The 21,059-nt window shown below is 38.8% G+C and overlaps 1 protein-coding gene across 4 annotated transcripts in view; it reads left to right on the top strand.

Annotated features, from left to right (window-relative positions):
* Positions 1 to 21,059, top strand: part of Mbd5 (methyl-CpG binding domain protein 5) — a 115,257-nt gene that overhangs the window by 43,877 nt on the left and 50,321 nt on the right. For 3 of the 4 annotated variants that reach the window (XM_050139941.1, XM_050139944.1, XM_050139942.1), the window contains exons 4-7: positions 6,448 to 7,114; positions 10,273 to 10,375; positions 11,560 to 11,740; positions 16,355 to 18,490. In XM_050139941.1, the coding sequence (XP_049995898.1) occupies positions 7,002 to 7,114; positions 10,273 to 10,375; positions 11,560 to 11,740; positions 16,355 to 18,490 (2,533 nt within the window). In that variant the 5' untranslated portion in view covers positions 6,448 to 7,001. The remainder of the gene's footprint in view (positions 1 to 6,447; positions 7,115 to 10,272; positions 10,376 to 11,559; positions 11,741 to 16,354; positions 18,491 to 21,059) is intronic. The other variant, XM_050139943.1, reaches the window with a different exon arrangement.

The following is a 21,059-nucleotide window of genomic DNA, read 5'->3' as shown; positions in this document are numbered from 1 at the left end:
CCCATGTGCTTGTGGTCATAGTGCTTACCAGCAATAGAAACCAAATGAGGATACTAATATAGACTTGCGAAGTCATACAAAAGCTGGGAAATAAGGAAGGGTCTTTTGGGGTAACATTTTAAAAATGAAAGAAATAAGACTGCTTTAGTGATGGGTAAGAAGCTGGGATGAGACATGGTATTCGAAACAGAAAAGTAGGAGTGATCCCTGGAAGAATTCAGAACACAATAAACAGCCTCAACTTTCCATTCAAGTCATTCAGGGGAGGGGATTTCATTCTCCTTATCCTATTCTTCTTTTTAAAAAAAAATACAAAAATAATTTGTAACGTCCTAAGCACAAAGTTTATGAATGTTTCCATGTAGAGTTTCCCTGGTACTTTTTAGGAGTAGAAACCATTAATTCCCCGATCTAAGGATACTGTACTGAGGCTTTTAGAAATATTTCCCAGTTAGAGTTAATATGTGCTTATTTTACTAAAAATAAAATGTGTCCCTATTGCCAAGGGCCATGCAATGGAATTGAGAGGACACTTGGTACCGTGTTCCTATACTTACATACATTAGTAATTGCACAGCTGCTGGTGTACTGTTTTTATACTGACATATGATCACACTTTTTAAATTAAGGTTATCTGGTTAGGCATGGCTGTGAACTCCTTTAATCTCAGCACTTGAGAAGCAGAAGCAGAAAGGCATCTGTGAGTTCAAAGCTAACCTAATTTACACAGTGGGTCCCAGACCAGCTATGGTGTCATAGAAGACACTGACTTGATTTGAATGGCTATCTGTAAATAATAATTTGAGTAGTACAATGTTCTAAGCATTTATGAGAGCAGTTTTTTTTTCCAAAAACTGTTAAAATTTCTGTTATAGGAAATAAGAGTTAAGGCTTACACTGTTAATAAGCGATGCTAACCAGCCTCTCAGCACCATAAGCCAACTCGACTTTAGCCTCAATGTTATGAGTAGTTTTTTCTGCCTCTACTAATGGTGCTGTGTGTTTACAATTTACTGCACAGTCACTGAGCCAGCTCGTCCCTGTTCCACTGGTGATCTCTACATTCATCTTGATGACAGGCCTCAGCTGAGCTGGATAGACAGCTGGGTTTCTCTCCATCCGGATCCCCTCTCAACCGCAAGAGAGCTGGTGGAGGCTGTTGACAGGATAGTGGCATTCTAAAGCACCAGAGTGGAAAGCATCAGCTTCTTGAGGTTCAGGAACACAGTGAGAGCAGCGTCACACCTGTCACGCTTCTCTGCAGATCACCAAGCCTGGGGAAATGGCAAAAAAATATGCAGGGCCACTTGCAGTCTCTCCTACCCTTAGCTTAAGATTTCCATATGGCTCAAACATGGAAGTTGCTAAAATTTTATAGCCAAAAGTAATTGGCCTGGCTGTAAGTACTTTTCTTGGCCATAGAGGGGACCTAGGCTAAGGTACTTGTTGCCTTGGCTGTGAAGAGTGCCAGAACTTTATGGGCCTATTCCAAGACCTTCAGGCTTGTGATGGATACCTTCCTGTATGACTATCACATCATTCTTCTGTTATAAGCTATTATTTTTTAATGTTTTTATTTTGTTTGTTTGGGTATTATGCCTACACATGTGTCTGTACACAACTTAGCATGCTTGGTGCCCAAAGAAACCAAAAAGGGGGCATTGGATTCCCTGTAGAACTGGAGTTTCAGACCATCCCCACCATGAGGGTGCTAGGAATTGAACCCTGCTCCTCTGCAAGAGCAGCCAGTGTTGACGGCTGAGCCACACAGGTTGTGGGCTTTTATACTTTCTGCTCTGGAAAAGGAGAACATCTAGAATTTGAGAACTTTGATTATCAAGCATGGAAAGAGGCATTATTGAGAATATTCTGGTCCAAGTGATTAACAAAATATAGATATGATAATGGTTGTTTGGGGACACCATGCCTAGCAGAGCATTTTGGGTCTCTTACACAGGATGTATCAAAAAGATGTTTTTGAAGTGGTCACCCAGTCATAATAAGAACCAAATGGAAATAATAACTAGTATAAAATGAGTTAATATGCTTCAGAGTTTTCATTCAAAATGAGAGAAATGGGATGCTTATAAATAAAAATGCATGACTTGAATAAATATGTGAACAGTGACTAGTGCTGGATAGGTGCAATGAAGGGTGCATTTATATAATTGATATTTTATGAAAAGATAATTAGAGAAAATGCCATCTAGGATTACTCTAACAAACATAATTTAACAAAGAGCATAAAGGTTGTGGTTATTTTATTTATTATTCAATCAAATGATAATTATGTTGTAGTCATTTAGATACAGCTCTCTATGGTGCTAATATTGTGTTTATTCCAGTCAGATCCATTGTTGTACACATACTGTTTGAGATGTAAGCACAGAAGATTGTTCTAAGTGAAACTTACTGTCAGTCTGATAACTGAAGCATTCAGTCTTGCCAATGCAGGATGGGAGTAGACTTCCTATTTACAAATATTTCATGAACTAACTTTAAAATCATATTATAAAAAGTTTAGTGATGATTTAACTACATCATGTATCAAACAGTTTCTATATTTTACTTAACATACAGTCTGTTCCTGATAATTGGAGAATCATTGACTTTTAATTCTTTGCTACTGTTGTATATCCACAGAGCACAGATCAATTTGTTATTGATAAAGATGCATTGATAAAGAATATCATCACACAAAAGCCAATTCATTATTCTTACCATTAAGTTTGTGTGACAGTATTCCAGTGACTTATGGCATTTGAGGTCATTCAGAAAGATTTTTGGAAGAATATCTATGTAGTACTTTTATGATGTCATATTATCTGATCTTTAATCTTCATAGTCTTTTGAGTTTGACTTTTGACTTTTTAATACATTTAGTAATGTATAATAATTTTATTCTTATATTGACAAGAACATCAGTAAAAACAGATTGAAAAATGAAGTCTACTGTATTAATAGTACCTTGTTCAAATATAAGTTCAATTGTTATATTGTTTCATTCAGTTTCTAGTTCCCTTATTAATACAATTAATGTGTTACTTAATAAAAGTGAGAGTTTCCAAAAAGTATCCTAGTCTTCATAGAAGCCTTATATTCTCTACAAAAGTTATCACTCAGAAGTTGTGAGATCCTTAAGGGTAAATCTAGATCACGAAAGAGTGCTTCTTAGATTTTATCAACATGCATACATTCATTGGCTTCTTTTCAAAAACCTCTCATTTTAGACTTGTGGTGCTAAAATGTATCATAAGCCTAAGTAATAAACAGAATATAAAATTGTGTGCTAGAATATATACAATCATCAGGAAATAATTAATATGGGAAGCGTGAATACAGGAAGGACAGAGTGAATCTAGGTCTCTGCTCAGTGTGTGTATAGTCCTGTGAAAAGGGAGTCAGAAAGCAGATGGATGCTGCTGGTACGCCGGAAATAGGAAGTATTAGTGAATTAATTATAAATAAAGCGTGCCTGTGGTTTACATTATAGTTTTGGTGAAAAGTGACATCTTAAATTCTATATGTTAGAAGACACCAGGGCAGCAAAGAAAAGGAAGCCACTGAAATTCATTTCTCTCAAAGCCATTTGTCAGAGACTGATTTACTATTGAAAGGAGGCTAAAAATATGAAAAACACTGGCAGAGTTGTAACAGCTCTCTCCCTTAGAGCACACATGTACGTAAACTCACACATTTGATTTTTTTTTTTTTTTTTTTTTTTTTTTTTTTTTTTTTTTTTTTTTGGTTTTTCGAGACAGGGTTTCTCTGTGGTTTTGGAGCCTGTCCTGGCACTAGCTTTTGTAGACCAGGCTGGTCTCGAACTCACAGAGATCCGCCTGTCTCTGCCTCCCAAGTGCTGGGATTAAAGGCGTGCGCCACCACTGCCCAGCCCACATTTGATTTTCATCATTGCAGAACTTTCTGTGAAGTAAATGCAGTTTAACCTGAAGCATTAAAACACACACACACACATGAATCTTAGATCCCAAACTCTAGGGGCAAGGTGGTAGCTTGAATAATATCATAGTCATTTCTATTTTAGCATGTTTTACTAGAATGTCTTGAAGCCACATAAACAAGATGGGTCTCCAAGGGAAAAGAGGAAAGGATATCGTGGAATATTGGCTTTTTGAAGCATGGTAATATTAAAATGCTAAATTTGGGAAACATGAGAAAGCGTTCAGTTTTTATACTGCAGGTTATAAAAAAGAAAGTGTGGCTGCACCTCGGATGATGGGTCTCTATAAGAGATAAGATAACCAGAATCCTGGAAGCAAGGAGAGTAATTTGTGAGAGGGGGCAGTGTTGTATAGGCTTCAGTAGTTTGAGAAACAAGACTTTACGTCCTTTCCTGGGACTGCTTCATGAAGTTAAGGAATGTCTGAAGAGCCCAAATTATACACTTCTATTTTAGTAAATAATTCTAGGTTAATTATTAACATGTATGTAGTTATATGTGTAGGAACATTTCTTGAATTTGTTTATGGTTATGACAGTTTTGGAGGAATGGAAGTAATTAAATTAACTCATCAATTCTCCAAAAATCCATCCCAATCATTAAAAGTAATGTTTTGGGAAAATATTTAATGTCATACAAACGTGTCCAAGTGGAGGGGGGAATACAAACTGGTAATGACTTAGTACTCAAAAGTAGAGAAGCTGGGGATGTGGCTCATCTGTTCAGAGCCCTTCTTTTTGTTTGTTTCTTTCTTTGCTTCTTTTCTTTTTTGTTTTTGTTTCTTTTGGTTTTTCGAGACAGGGTTTCTCGTGTAGCTGTGGAGCCTGTCCTAGAACTCACTCTGTAGACTAGGATGGTCTCAAACTCACAGAGATCCACCTCCATCTGCCTCTTGAGTGCCTCCACCATCCGGCTCACTTAGTACTCTTGTGGAGAACACAAATATGGTTCCCAGCACATACATGGCAGCTAACAACTGTCTCTAACTCCAGTTCAGGTATCTTTTGGCCTCTGCAGACGCTATACACATGTGGCATACATACATGCAAAACACTTTCCCATAGAGGTATTGTATGAGCAAGAGTGGGGGTAGTCAACATCGTGATGGGGAAACCCACAGAGACCTGACCTGAGCTTGTGGGAGCTCAGGGACTCTGGACACACAGCTAGAGAGCCTTCATTGGACCCACCTAAGCCCTCTGCATCGGGGTGACAGTTGCGTTGCTTGTTCTTTAGTGGGGCACCTAGCAGTGGGACCAGAACCTGTTCCTGATGCATGAGCTGGCTCTTTGGAACATATTCCCTTTGTTAGGATGCTGTGTTCAGCCTTGATGCAGTGGGGAGGAGGTTGGTCCTGCCTCAACTTGATGTGCCATTGGTTCCCTTGGGAGACTATAACACCCCATTCTGTGTTACACCCTGGGTACAGTTTGTGCACGCCAGTGTACTGAGTCGGGCAAGGGCTTGGAGATTGAAAAAACACACAAGGAGACCAGGGTCATTCTAAAGGAAATCAGCCGAACAGTGGTTTATTCAGACTTGGGGAAGTCTTTATCTACTTATCTGCTGCACAAGGACCTCCTCCCTGGCAGGTGGGAAATTACCATACCAACAATGGAGTCAATGCCCTACAGCTAATCACCAGGCGGGCAGGAGGAGCACTGGAACTAGGAATGCTTTGTCAGCTGATGGGAAACTGTCCTCAAGATGAACCCCAGGAACAAGGGTAGACCTGGGCCCTACAGGAGACCTTGCCCCATTTTAAGTGGAAATGGAGGACTGGATGGGGGGTGGGAACAGGTAGGAATTAGGTGAGAGAGGAGAGGAGGAAGAGGAAACTGTGGCTGGTATGTAAATAGTTTTAAGTAACAATATATTTTTTTAAAAATCCGAACAAAATAATAATAAAAGTTTATAAGAGGACATGAAGTTGGGATCCTGGGAAGGAGGAGTAGATATGATAAAGAAACATTGTATACATGCATAAAATTTTTAAAGAATAAAATATTTTTAAAATGTAAACAAGTAAATTTGAAATATATATAAGCACAAATGTATACATATAAAGTCTTCAAGAAAAAGAAAACAAGTTATATTCATACAATATTGTTTCTTTTCAAATAGCACCTTGTAACCTAATAAAAGAATTAGGAGAGTACACCACAATATAAGGTTTTATGAAATCTTGTCTATAAATCAACTCTCATCCCTTCAATAATACAAAGAAAAATTTCCCTTACATTTGGAAATGTATTTTTATTCCTTCTACTGTTTCCTTTAAAAAAAAAAAAACCTTTAAAAACTTTAGAAAGAAAAAAGACTTAAAAACAATTTTTTTCAAAAAAGCAAAACTGAATTTTACATATGATTTTGACAGCAAAGATCACAAAAGTAATCAGATACATTTAAAAGTTTGTTTTTTAAATTACGTGACTTCTCAACTTTCAACATTAAATTTACGGTTTACCTATTTACCTATATTTCAGGCTACATTATTGGAATTCTGAAGTCATGAAAACGCCAGAGGAACCAACCTGCAACACCTTGGATTCACATTGGAAAATAAAGAGAAAGCTTAAAGAATGTGGTCTATAAAGGCAGGGGGCACCTGGAGACAGTAGCCAGCTGGTAGTATCAGAGCAGACCCGTTTCTAGACAGCCGAAGTCATTTTAGTCCAGTACCAAGGTTCAAGAAAAAAATGTACAACTAAAAACTTTTAGCCCCTCCCTCCTCTGCTTCAGACAGGTACCAGCGTAGGCAAACTATGATTTTCCCTGGTTGAGAGTATTTGTTTTTGTCCATGTGGATCATGCCTAGGAATGAAATATTTTTTATTTAACGTAGATTATAATGGGAAACATTTTCACGATGGCAGATTTCAAGGACTTGGTTCCAAACTGAGCCGAAGCTTCCCGATGTGTTTTGTAGTCCAGGAAAACTGTGCTATGCTGGCCCAGTTTTGAAGGCCACCATGCTCTGTACTAGAAGGATATCATCGCATTGCTGATATCTTTGGAGCGCCCCAAGCAGACACAGAAAATGAATGGAGGCAAAGAGTGTGACGGAGGAGACAAGGAAGGAGGTCTTCCAGCTATCCAGGTTCCTGTGGGTTGGCAGCGGCGCGTGGACCACGGCGGCGTGCTTTACGTCAGGTGAGCCTCGCGATCTCTGTCACCTGCGCGTGTGCAGTAAAAGACTGATCTCCTCTAAGGGAACAAAAGCTTGTGACTGACAGCACCTAACATAAGCTTGAATAAATGACCTCTGTGCTGGAAATGCGCAAGTATTTTTATTCTGTGCTGCTTAGCAATGTAAATTCCTTAGATTACTGAAGAGAATCTTTATGCCTTACGTGTGTCTGTGTAAAGTTGTCTTTCTGCTTCTCTGTAATAAGGATAAAGAAAGTACCAAGCTTTCTAAAAGAAACATAGAAACAAGAATACCATAGGAAATGTAAACTACTAGAAATAGGCCCAATATTTCTCCATATATTAAATAAATTTAATAATTGACCCCCACATTCTTTGCTTTGTAGTTTCTAATAAAGAGTGAAAGATTGGATACCATAAATCTTTGAGATACAATTTAAGAACAGAAATTTTTCAAAGACACATCACGTCATTATATTCATGGTATTACTTTCAGTGTGACTTTTGCAACCTATCTTCAACAGAATTCTTCGGTTCTACAGAAATATACATAATTGGTGGTTCACACCTGTAAACCCAGCATTTAGGAGTTAGAGGTAGGAACACCCAGGGTTCAAAGCAGGCTTTAGCACATAGTCATTCAAGCCAGTCTGGGATTCTGGAAGCCCTGCCCCTAGGGGAAAAAAACTAAAAGACATGACTGGGATATTCTTTGCTACGTGAACATAAAGAATTAGATGCCAGAACTCATGGAGTCAGCTGGGTTTGTTTGGTTTGGGTAAGATTTTTTTTGAGTTAACTTTAATTCCAATTGAAATTCCATTGTCATTTATATTTCTTTTTTCTGAAATTTTAAAGGATTGCTTTGCTAATTGTAGTGAAGGAATAATAGAGAAAGTGAAGCTCAGCCCGTGGAAATGAGAAACACAAGTGCTCATAACTAATCTTCTCAAAGTATTCCTGCGCCAATGTTGTCCATAGATTGTCAGAAACACTTTGTCATTAATACAACACTGCACATTATCCGTGACAGGTTTGTGTTTATGGCTGTTAAAGACTATAAAGAAAAAATTAATATTCAGCCTGGGCCAAGTGAGTCCAAAGTCTTGATAACTACTTATGAAATCATATTGCTGTGAGTAAAAATCAGGTCGAGTCTAAGAGTCAAAAACCAGATTAAGGTTTAAGAAACCACAGTTACCTTGTTCATGAGTTTCCAAGTCTCCCTAGTCACGAATGTCTGATAATCCTCTTAGCATGAGGTCTCCAAATCAAATCTGAACATCAAGAATTCTTAGAGAGGAACTTCCCAGATAAGGTAAAATTAAAATGTTTTCACATTCAGTCAAGCCAGCATAGATCTGACCTGTCCGGCTAGGACCAGTTGAATCTCTCTGGAGCGACTGTGGGAAGGCAGGCTCTTTCCTCTGCCCCTTTCACCCTGCGGCTTGGTTTTCGGTTTAGCCACCAACGGTCCCTGCCCCCTGGCACACAGGCTACAGAGTAAGTTTTCCACCCTTTTCCAATCCTTTAAGCTTTATCTGTGATTTAAGACCTAACTGTTTTTATGATAATTATTACTCCCAAAAGTTAATTAAATAGCTGTAACTGAAGGGAATACCCTAACTGGTGGTGGGAAGTATTTTTACAATATCAGAAGCATTCTTAATAGAATTTCGGAATTCTTCACTTTAGGCTAAATTTACAAGTAAATCCCTCTAGATTGCCATCCATATACTTTCTTTTAAGTAAAATATTGAGCAGTTTTTTTTTTTTTTTTACTAAATTTACTAATTCTTCATGGGAAAAAATCAATATGATATATTTTAGTGACACTTAAACTAAACTTATCAAAACTTTAAAGCCATTACTGCCCCTGTATGCTCTGGTGAAATTCCAGTCTATAATGTGAAAATTATCGTTCTTTCACATAATCTGAAAGACCTAAATTGAGGATGTCTGTAGGTTTCGCTTTTGTGCCGAAGTCACTTGTGTCCTTTCCCATGAACACTGTATGAGCTGCGTGTTAACCTAGCCCGATTCAAGTGCTGCCTGTGTTTCCGTGGAGGCGGACTAGACTCCACCCAAGAGTGACCCCTCGCACAGGAAACAGGATATTGTTCTCTATGAATCTGACCAGAAAGATTAAGGGGAGGTTTTTCTAAATAGTCGCAAATAAAATTAATCTTTAAGTATATATAAAATTCAAAGCAGAGTATGCACATTTATGTTGTAAAGATCGACCTATTAATAATAAAATGTCCTAAGATGCAAATTCAGTTTTTAATCAATCCCCTAATGTAAGTAAGTAGTACAGACTATCCTTTCATCTGACTTAATACCTACTGTGTAGACCTGAAACTGCTCCATGCCTACTTATGTGAGTGACTCCAGAACCAGTACCTCCCTCCCTTTCTGTACAGTCTTTCTGTTGGGTAGAATTTGAAGTATATTATTCTTCTTCACACACTGAGGGGCTGGGAAGACACCTGCATGGAGGCTCTTCCACCTCACAGAATCAAGCAGTAGACATAGGAGGAAAGTGTTATATCCTTTTTGTTGTTGTTGTTGTTCTTTATAGCTTTCTGCTTTGAACCTTTTCATGTCCCAGTTTCACTTCCTCCCCAAGGAGCTTAAAGCAGACCTGAGGGTTCAAATAAATAGCTTTGTTTTTCATAATTTTTGTTGTTTCTTTCTTTTTTTTTTTTTCTTCATTACAGGTTTTCTCTGTGTAGCCCTGGCTGTCCTGGAACTCACACTGGAGACCAGGCTCATAACCTGCCTCTGCCTCCCAGGTGCTGGGACTAAAGTCATGCACCACCACTACCCAGCATACTTGGCGTATTTTTCTACTTTCTTTCTTACCTGTTTATGTCCTTTCTTAAGAATGGAATCCCATCTTTGATCTATTCCTGGTTTTCAAAATGCTTTCTTTCATCTTCTATGAATATATGTATTTTTCTGAGAAATATTTCTGTTCCAAAGAAAGAGATAGTGTTAACGTCTGTAATTTAGTAGCTAACATAATACTGACAAAGAAAATGTTTCTCCTTAGAAGGAAAATATTATCTTGTGAAGGGACAATAAGTTTATAAACTGTACTCTTTTATAGTATGTGTCATCAAAATTATTTCCTGACTTTTTTTAAACTATTTTTACAGTCCCAGTGGGTCTTTGTTATCTTGCTTGGAGCAGGTTAAAACATACCTGCTTACTGATGGAACATGCAAGTGTGGCTTGGAATGTCCTCTTATTCTTCCCAAGGTAACCGTCACAATCGAGTGCGGCAGTGTTTGGCTTTGGGTTGTGGTTTTGGCTTTTGTTTGGTTGTTGATATTTTATATCTTTGCTTTTTTCATTTGGTGCCTTACTTTTATGTTATTTTCTATTCTTTAATTTATTGTAATTATTTTATTGAATATTGGAATGCTTAAAGATTTAAAGAAATGATTTTCATTTTCAAAGGTGACACGGTGCCTGTTTCATTGTGCCTTTGTTTATAGTGTAGCACGCTCATTCGCTGCTGTGGCTGCTCAACTCTAACTTTCTTCTTAACACTGGTATCCGTAAATCTGCCACAGATACTCTTAAAATCACAGAGTTCATCTCTAATAGCAAAAATATGGAGTCGCCTTACTGCTTTACAAAGTAAAAAGCAAAGTTATTTAAAAGGGTGAATATTTCATATGAAAATAGGCAATCATTCTCTGAAATGTGTATTTGCTACTAATTTTTAAACTAAAGACTAATAAACACCTTTTTCTTTTTTGTATGTTACCATATTTTAACTACTGGGTGGCCTCATCCGGCCTTGGTGGGAGAAGAGATGCCTGGTATTGCTGCAGTTTGATGTGCCAGGGCTGACCGGTGTACATAGGAGGGGAGGAGTGGGTGAGGGAGGGCTGGGGAAGGGCAAGCTTTGATCGGACCGGGGAAATTAATTAATTTATTAAAATAAATAAATTTGGGGAGATTTATATGATAAATAAGAATTTTTGACATATAGTAGACTTTTAGATCACTGAGGCAGAAGTATTAATATAGCAATAAAAGTAAGCAACAGGGAAAGTAAGCATGTAGGGATGTTGTGGCAAAAACCAGGCTATAGGATGCTGTGGCTTTCCATGTTTTTCACTGTGTGCACCATTTGTTTCTGTGCTGTTATGCCATCAGGAGGTGTCAAAATCAGAGATATTATCAGATATTATACCCTTTCCTATGTTTAATTAGCTTAGCTATCATAAAATGTGTATAATTTTCATTGTCCCAAAAATATTATTTGGCCAGAAGTATTTTTGAATTATGTAAAGTTATTTTTCTTCCATTTCAAACCTCAGAGGTTTAATTCCTATTCATAGGTACAGCATTTCTCTTTGTAACCAGGAGTTTTTTTATGAAACATTTTCATGGGCCTACTATAAGCAGATGCTGTGTTTTTTTTTTTCCAGGTGTTTAATTTTGATCCTGGAGCTGCTGTGAAGCAGAGAACTGCAGAAGATGTTAAAGCGGATGAAGATGTCACAAAGCTTTGCATCCACAAGAGGAAGATCATCGCTGTGGCCACACTCCATAAAAGCATGGAGGCCCCACACCCTTCTCTGGTGCTCACCAGCCCTGGAGGAGGAACAAGTATGTCACATGGCTGTAGGGTTAGCCGATATCTCTGACTCACTTTGCCAGGGATTTCCCAGGACATAGTTTGAACATCCACAGTTTTGTGTGTTCTGTCATTTTATCTGAAAAATTACTATGGATCTATTTCTCAAATTTTCTTATAGCATGCAGTAACACAATCAAAATCAATTCTAATCAGCAAATTAAAATTTTATTTCAGTGCCTACAGACAAACTAACAGGAAAAAGGCTACATTGTTTCATAAGAGAACATCCACTAACATAGGGCTAGATATCAGTGGATAAGATCAAGTCCCAATATAGCTTAGCAATATTATTAGGAGTTTTTTATCTTTCTTTATTTTACTTTATTATTAGCCCTTAGAAGTCTGTTTGTTTTCTAATGTGGATCCAGAAGGAAGAGAGCAACTAGGAGGAGCAGAGCTGTGGGAAGCTGTAGTCAGGTTATATTATTTGAGAAAGTCCATTTTCAATCACAAGTAAATAAAAGGAAATTAGCCATGTTAGTTACTTGGCCCAGAAATTTTTATGATATACTCCCAACACAAACACATACACACATTCCTTTTTAAATAAAAATTTTAGTATAGTTGCTTATTGAAGTGTGTCCATGTATGCATGCACATAGATGGTCGCAGTGTAGACGTGAAGATCAGAGGACAACATGCAGAAGCAGTCTCTCTCTTGGGTCAGACCCAGGTCTTCAGGCCTGGTGGGTGGAGCCTTTACCCACTGAGCTGCCTCAATAGCCCTGACACTGCCCCCTGGGACAAATTGCAAAGTCACAGGGAAGTGCCAGGGAGTTTGCTGAATTCCCATCTGCTGTTAAGTTTGATTGCCCACGTTGGACATAAATATCTTTCCTAACATCAGATGTTCCCTGATGAGGAAGAATATAATGTCATCTGAATGTAGAAATAGAAGACATTCCCCTATACCACCACAATCCAGTGACGCTGGTGAAATTCCATGGGCTACCATGTAGTCTATGTGAAAGTTCCTTTTACTCTCCTACTAATATCTCTTCTGGCTTCTTTAAAAGTTCATTCCTTTTTTGGAATCTAAAATATAATCAGAGATTGTACACTATAATAAGCTTTTACTTATCTTTAATCTTCAGTTCCCCAGTGTGTGTCAGTCTTTGATGACATGACATGTTAAGGCACAAAGGCTAGCTTTGCAGAGTGTTCCTCCGTCTGGATTTCTTAATTGCTTCCTCACGTCCCAGTTCTGCTCAGTGTGGAAGGAATGATGTTATATCTTCATCTAACAGCACATAATGTCAGCTAATCCTGTGCTGATAGCATTAAATTTGACTATTTGCTTAAGATTGGGTCCATTCGATTTTCCACTGTTAAGGTATTTTTTCCCTTGATGAGTTTGTACTCTATGGGATGACTTGAAGCTGAGGAACTTCTGCTCATAGCACTTACGTGAACTCCCTTCAAAACAGCACAGCCTGTCTAACATTTAAACAGTAACTCTGGGTGGATGCAGCTGAGCTCCCAAGTGTTTGCTTAATGGACAGTTGATTCTGTTTCACAAAATTCTGAAAAATGTCATCATGATGTATGTAACCTATAATAATTATCCCAGACTTAGTGGCAGAACTCAAAGACTAGGACTCAGAATCAGAACCAGCTTTGAAAAATAATGTAGACGTGAAAAGAATTGAAACTTCATCCCCAGCATGAGTGTACCATGATTATTGGATGATGAGGAAAATAACCTGAGTTGAGTAGGAGACTACATAATAATAAATGAACTGGGGCCAAACCGTTGAGAGCCCTGAATACAAGAACATAAGCACATGATACACATCATTGAAGGGACTGAGGGCAAGAGTGCAGAGGAAGAGAAATTGGCCTTCAGTTGTTGTTGGCACAGAGCTGCTGTCCAGTAGCCACTAACTCTAAACAAGGAGTAATCGAAAGAAATGCTCCACTGGGGTAGGTGAGGAAAAAAACCTTTCAGGGAACTTATTTCTCAACAAGGCTAGTTTTTAAAATACAAATTGTCTCCAACGTTGTAAAGGTATATTTGATAGTAACAAATTATTTAAAATTCACCTTTGCCCTCCCACCTTAGTGTGGCTATTATCACTTTGTATGTGTTATATATGTTCTTTTTTTAAGATTTATTTATTTTATATGTGTTTACCTGCATGTACGTATGTGCTCAAATAAGGATGTCTCATCTCCTGGAACTAGAGTTACAGGTGGTTGTGAGCAGCTGTGTGGTTGCCTGGAAGCCAACCCAGTCCTCTGTAAGAATAGCAAGTGTTGTTAACCACTGAGCCGTCTCCAGCCCACACTGCGCTTAACTGTGCTGATCCCGAATGTTTTATATCACAACATATTCCATTCTCCACAATCTGCCCTGTTGCTCTACAGACCCAGCAGAGTCTGGATCTAGGTGTTTTTTTTGCTGTACCTCTCCATTCAAGTTTAGTTCTCGAAATTAAAGATACAATGAGAAGTATGCCGATTCTCCCTTTAGAATGGTGTGTGTTGTTGAAATAAGTGTACTGCTTTACCAGCTACAGACTGTTACCATAAACTGAGGTTTAAGTAATTAAACACTTCAGGCTTACTGAGGCAGTTTTCACCTCCCTCTTTATAAATATTACCTTAGCTTCCCATATGTTCTTTCCAGTGTCCTACTTGACTACATTCGACAGCGCCTGACCAGTGCCAAGCTTTCACCCGTGCTGACTGCCCTTAGCCCCTGTCACTCAGCGTCAGCCTGGCTCTTGTTTGTCTACTTGACATTCCTACTGTTTTAAAGATAGTAACAATTTGTCCTCAGGGATAGAAGAAATCCTTTCTAAATCATAGCTATTGTATAAATTCTGTTAGCTGAATATTTTAAAATGTCACTACTGTCATATCTGAATCATGGAACTATAGATAATTATACAAATATATTGCTAACTAGAAAATATGCAGATGGGTGACTCATTACTATGTAGAATATAGTCCATGATCTTGGTACTACATTAACCCTATTCTCACTGTACACCAAGTACAATGTCCTGATATCTTAACTCGTGATTTCTTTAATTAAAAACCTTTAATAATTCTCTCTTTAACAAGAAAATTATCCTCAGTTCCACGTATCTTCTGTCCTCTGTCATGTTGTTGAATACAAACATTATTACTCTTTCAAAGAACATCCACCGAGCTATAATCAGAAAGTCTACATATTCCAAGGAGGAAGGGGACATGTTCACGTCTCTCTTTGTCCTGGCATCTGTGTACCCCAGGTTGAGAAATGCTGTCTTAGAAGTTAGTATATGATTTGACCTGTATACTCTCTTGCACATAGTAGAAGTTGATTCATTTTAAGTGTGCAATTATCCCTTTAAGTTTATCTCTGATTGCAAATGAATCTAAGTATAATTTCTAATATGCTTTTAAGTCTCAAAATAGATACGGCAAATACGTAGTATGATTGGTACCACTTTCATCGCCTTTGCCTTAATAGACTTTCTGGCATTTTCTCATAGAGTACAGCTATAGCAGCATTCTTTTCAACACAGCTCTCTAAGCAGCCAGCACAAATTAGTGGGAATTAGCATAGGAGAATATTATTCGGCATTTTTGTTTCAGAAGGTGCAACTTTATATAATACATAACTCTCCTTCGGGCCTTAAAAAAATTAAACCTGGAATTCTGACATGATAGGCTGAAAATTCTGTATGATAAGCCAGCTTCCTTTTGTTGCCCGTATTCTGTCTGATCTCCAAAGGAACTGGGGATTCCAGAAGGATGGAGAAGTAAACTGATGCAGAAAGGGAATACTCAATTGCAGCCCGGTGCTGAAGACTCTAACACCCCAACTAAATTTTAGATGAGAAGTCTGTCCTTATATAAAAGGATTTTACCGAAGTTGGCAGACTAAAACCATCTTTACAATAGGAACCAATTAAGAAATTGTGTTATACAGTATTTTGGAGATAAGTATGATTGTATCACTACATATATTATTGCTATCTTGCCGTTAGAGAGAACTGGAACTTCATGCACTCGAATCACAGAAATTAAGAGCTTACTCTTACAATCACAATTTGGGGATAAGGAACTATTACCATAGCATCTGGGGAGGTTTCATTCAAGTAATTGAAACAGTAACAGAGTAACACATTGTCTTGTAGAAATAGCAATTTATTTAAGTAACGTAAGAAAAAGTGCCACAGAGATTACAACTTTCCATTATGACTGTTCTTAAATTTGCAAATTTAGTAAAACAGTAACAGCGCCATCACCATCTGGGCTGTCAGTTTTGATTTTGCAAATTCTAAATATTAAAATGGCTAATGTGAGTCTGTGCTGATTGTTATGCCCATGCTTTCTTAAGAAACATGGAGTAAACAAGTGTAACAGTTATCAAGAGCCTTTCTGAACTATTGGTAAATCATGAACTTTGTTTCAAGTTTAATATCGCTTATAGAAGTTTCTAGTTGCATAGTGTCACAGCTTTTGTTTGTAAATTTGTATTCCCAGGTGTCCTTGTCTCACCCTCCTAAATTTTCTCTTTTCCCTCCCTTTTTCCCAACACAAAATAATTGAGACAATTAACAGAATTGTTTTTTTCTCTTTCACCTCAGATGCATCTCCAGTAGCACCTTCACGGGCGGCAGCTCCAAGATCAGTAAGAAACAAGTCTCACGAAGGAATTACAAACTCTGCAATGCCTGAATGTAAGAATCCTTTCAAGTTAATGACTGGATCAGCAAATGCCATGGGAAGACTATATGTGCAAGACCTTCCTGGAAGCCAGCAGCAAGAACTCCACCCTGTCTACCCCCGACAGAGATTGGGCAGCAGTGAACATGGACAGAAGTCTCCATTTCGTGGCAGCCATGGAGGCCTACCCAGCCCAGCATCATCAGGTTCCCAGATCTATGGAGATGGCTCAATCTCTCCAAGGACTGACCCTCTTGGAAGCCCTGATGTCTTCACAAGAAATAACCCTGGTTTTCATGGAGCTCCCAATTCCAGTCCTATTCACCTGAATAGGACTCCTCTTTCTCCACCTTCAGTAATGCTACATGGTTCTCCCGTGCAGTCATCCTGTGCAATGGCTGGAAGAACTAATATACCTCTTTCCCCAACCTTGACTACAAAGAGTCCAGTAATGAAAAAACCAATGTGTAATTTTTCAACTAATATGGAAATACCACGAGCAATGTTCCACCACAAACCACCCCAAGGCCCACCTCCCCCTCCTCCACCTTCTTGTGCTCTTCAGAAAAAGCCATTAACATCTGAGAAAGATCCACTTGGCATCCTTGACCCTATTCCTAGTAAACCAGTGAATCAGAACCCTATTATCATTAATTCAACCAGTTTCCATTCAAATGTCCACTCTCAGGTACCTGTGATGAATGTAAGCATGCCTCCTGCTGTTGTTCCTTTGCCAAGTAATCTCCCTTTGCCAACTGTAAAACCTGGTCATATGAATCATGGGAGTCATGTACAAAGAATTCAGCATTCAGCTTCAACCTCCCTGTCCCCTTCTCCAGTGACATCCCCAGTGCACATGATGGGGACTGGAATTGGAAGGATTGAGGCATCGCCCCAAAGATCACGCTCATCTTCCACATCATCAGATCATGGAAATTTCATGATGCCACCTGTAGGACCCCAGGCCACTTGTAGCGGCATAAAGGTTCCACCTAGGTCACCAAGGTCAACAATAGGTTCCCCAAGGCCATCAATGCCATCAAGCCCTTCTACCAAGTCTGATGGACATCATCAGTACAAGGATATCCCTAACCCATTAATTGCTGGAATGAGTAATGTACTTACTACCCCAAGCAGTGCAGCTTTTCCTGCCGCATCTGCCGGAAATGGTTCTGTAAAGAGTCAGCCTGGTTTGCTGGGAATGCCTTTAAATCAGATCTTGAACCAGCACAATGCTGCCTCCTTTCCAGCAAGTAGTTTACTCTCAGCAGCAGCCAAAGCACAGCTAGCAAATCAAAACAAACGTGCTGGTAACAACAGTAGCAGCAGTAACAACTCTGGAGCTGTTGCCAGCAGTGGCAACACTGAAGGACATAGCACTTTAAACACCATGTTCCCTCCAACTGCCAACATGCTTCTCCCTACAGGTGAAGGTCAAAGTGGTCGAGCAGCACTAAGGGATAAGTTGATGTCTCAGCAAAAAGACTCGTTACGGAAAAGAAAACAGCCACCTACCACAGTGTTGAGTTTGCTCAGACAGTCTCAAATGGATAGCTCTGCAGTTCCTAAACCTGGACCCGACTTGCTAAGGAAGCAGGGGCAGGGGTCATTTCCCATAAGTTCAATGTCTCAGTTACTACAGTCTATGAGTTGTCAAAGCTCTCACTTGAGTAGCAATAGTACCCCGGGTTGTGGGGGATCTAATACTGCTTTGCCTTGCTCTGCTAACCAGCTGCATTTTCCAGATCCTAATATGAATTCCAGTGTTCTTCAGAACTCACTGACACAGAGCATACCTTTAAGAGGGGAAGCCGTGCACTGCCACAATGCAAACACTAACTTTGTTCACAGTAACAGCCCAGTCCCCAACCACCATCTTGCAGGTTTAATAAATCAGATTCAGGCTAGCGGGAACTGTGGGATGCTCAGTCAGTCGGGCGTGGCTTTAGGAAACTCATTACATCCCAATCCACCTCAGTCAAGAATTGCAGCGTCCTCCACTCCAGTGATACCAAACAGCGTTGTTAGCAGCTATAATCAAACAAGTTCTGAAGCAGGTATGATTTTACTAGAAAAAAGTACCCAAAGGTACTAAAGTTTTCTACGGTTTTTAAATTTTTGTACCAAAATATTTATTATGATAAGAAATGGTTTTTTTTCCCCGTTGTGAAGATTCTCACTTCTATGGTATTTATAACGCTATTTACAGAATGGTAGGGCCTTGTCTTTTGGAAAGGATGCCAGCTAAGAGGATTCCATGTGTTTTGTCATTTGTTGTCCATCTGTGTCATTTTGAATATTGTTTGACTTTCTTTTTTTTTTATTGAGAAAAGGAAAAAAAAGTTTCTGCCTCCTCCCAGCCTCCCATTTCCCTCCCCCTCCTCCCACCCTTCTCCTCCTCCCCCCACTCATCTCCCCCTCCCTCTCCAGTCCAAAGAGCAGTCAGGGTTCCCTGCCCTGTGGAAAGTCCAAGGTCCTCCCCTCTCCGTCCATGTCTAGGAAGGTGAACATCCAAACTGGCTAGGCTCCCACCAAGCCGGAACATGAAGTAGGATCAAAACCCCGTGCCATTGTCCTTGGCTTCTCATCAGCCCTCATTGTTTGCCATGATCAAAGAGTCTGGTTTTATCCCATGCTTTTTCAGTCACAGTCCAGCTGGCCTTGGTGAGCTCCCAATAGATCAGCCCCACTGTCTCAGTGGGTGGGTGCACCCCTCGTGGTCCTGACATCCTTGCTCCTGTTCTCCCTCCATCCGCTCCTCATTGGGACCTTGTTTCATAACCATTGGACTGTACACTGCAAAAGAAGCCATAGAAGGCAAGGTTTCCTGTTTCATGAGATGTGTCCTTGGTCTTCACCAATATAAAAGTTGTTTACCCAGCTTTAATTTGTATACAGGTAAATAGGTAAATGAAACTCACCTTGGAAAATCCAAAAAGAAGAGTTTTTTTTGTTTTGTTTTGTTTGGTTTTTTGGTTTTTTTTTATTGCTGCTCAACAGAAATAGGTAAATAGGTAGGAAAGTCACTAGAGGGTGTGTGAAGTAGGAAGCTCTCTTCAAATGTGTTTCTTTCCTTTATTATTTGTTCAAGAAAATTCAAGCATGAACATGGCTACTTCCTTTTTAAAACAAAAAATTAATAATTTAAATTTTCTAATAAAATAAGGCTTGAAAACCTGATTTCCAGAATTTTTTATCATGGAATTGGTTTAAATTTTCTCAAACTAAACTATGTTTTTAGCATCAGTATTAAGGTTTTGAACCCAAATTAAGTATAAATCTTCATCCACTATTAATTAAGGCAAATTTAAGCCAAAAAAAAATAGACACATTAGAAGAAAAGAACTATGTTTTGCACAATAAAATCCTTAGAAATTGTTACAAAAACAACTATTCTAGAACACTAGAGAGGTAAACTAATTCAAGCAGCAGAAAGTTGGTCCTGGAAACATTAGAGAAAACCCCTGAAGCCCATCACTGATGATCCCAGACTTGTAGGAAACAAAAAGAAGGAAATGAAAGGTGATTGCAGGGACACTAGCCTTCGTATTAAAACTAAACTGTTTGGGGTTGGAAATACCACTCAGTGGTCAAACCCTTGTCCGACATACACAAGACCCTGAGTTCAGTTCCAAGCCCCATAGTTAGTCCAGATTGCTGGTACTGGTGGGGAAACCGCTGACACCTTTGCTGATGTCACCATGTAGACGTAGACGGGCTTCATTATGCCACTGTGCTAGAAGTGCGCTCTCATCCACATGTCTGGGAAGGTAACGTCAAGTGTGTGCGTTCCTGGTGTTGCCGCCTTACACTGCCATCCTTCACAGTTTGTGTTTTGTGTTGTTTCGATGTCAGTATTCGATGAATAATTGTACAATGATCGTTTGTGTTTAAAAAAGAATGCAGGCTTAAAAGATAATTTGAAGCGAGTAGTGCCTTCCTGATATTCTTAATTTAAGGACTCTGGTGAAACTATGTGTTTAGCAGGATGATTAAAGGGTGCATAAGGGGCTTCCAAGTTTTCACTGACTCATGCTGTCTTAGCTAATATTGTACAAATAAAAGTTTAATATATGCACTTAGAAATTAAAATAGCATCAAGTTCATACGTGTTTCAAGATGTACCATATTTATTGAGCATGCCTCAGTCATTTTGCTGAAGCCTTGTTAGTCTCATTTATTATTTAGTTTTGATATTCTTTACCATAGTTTGCTTCATGTCAGGTCTATGTTCATATGTTCAAATGTATGTGTTTCAATAATGATGTATTTCAATGTTTCTATTATGGAAAAGACCTACATTTATTTATATTTTTGTTTTTTTTTTTTGGCAAGTTTAGATTTATTTTATAGAGCCTCAGTCATTTATTTTCTTGTTCCATTTATCCGTATAAACATTTATCCGTATAACCTAGATTGCTATTGCTGGGGGTATCAAGGCACATGGACTGCAAATTTATTAATGTAAGAAAGGCTTTAGCATATGAGTAACTCAGAGACTAATGACAGATGTCAGGCAATGGGATGGATGTGACTGAGCATGTGTAGGTTATCAAGACATACACGGTAAAAATCTAGGTCAGATAAGAATTCGAAAACATTAGACCTAATAAAATTAAATAATAA

This window comes from Alexandromys fortis, unplaced genomic scaffold (assembly GCF_014885135.2).
Source record: "Alexandromys fortis isolate MF-2015 unplaced genomic scaffold, M_Fortis_MF-2015_v1.1 scaffold_33, whole genome shotgun sequence".
Taxonomy (NCBI): Eukaryota; Metazoa; Chordata; class Mammalia; order Rodentia; family Cricetidae; genus Alexandromys; species Alexandromys fortis.
This window is presented reverse-complemented; position numbering and strand designations above follow the sequence as displayed.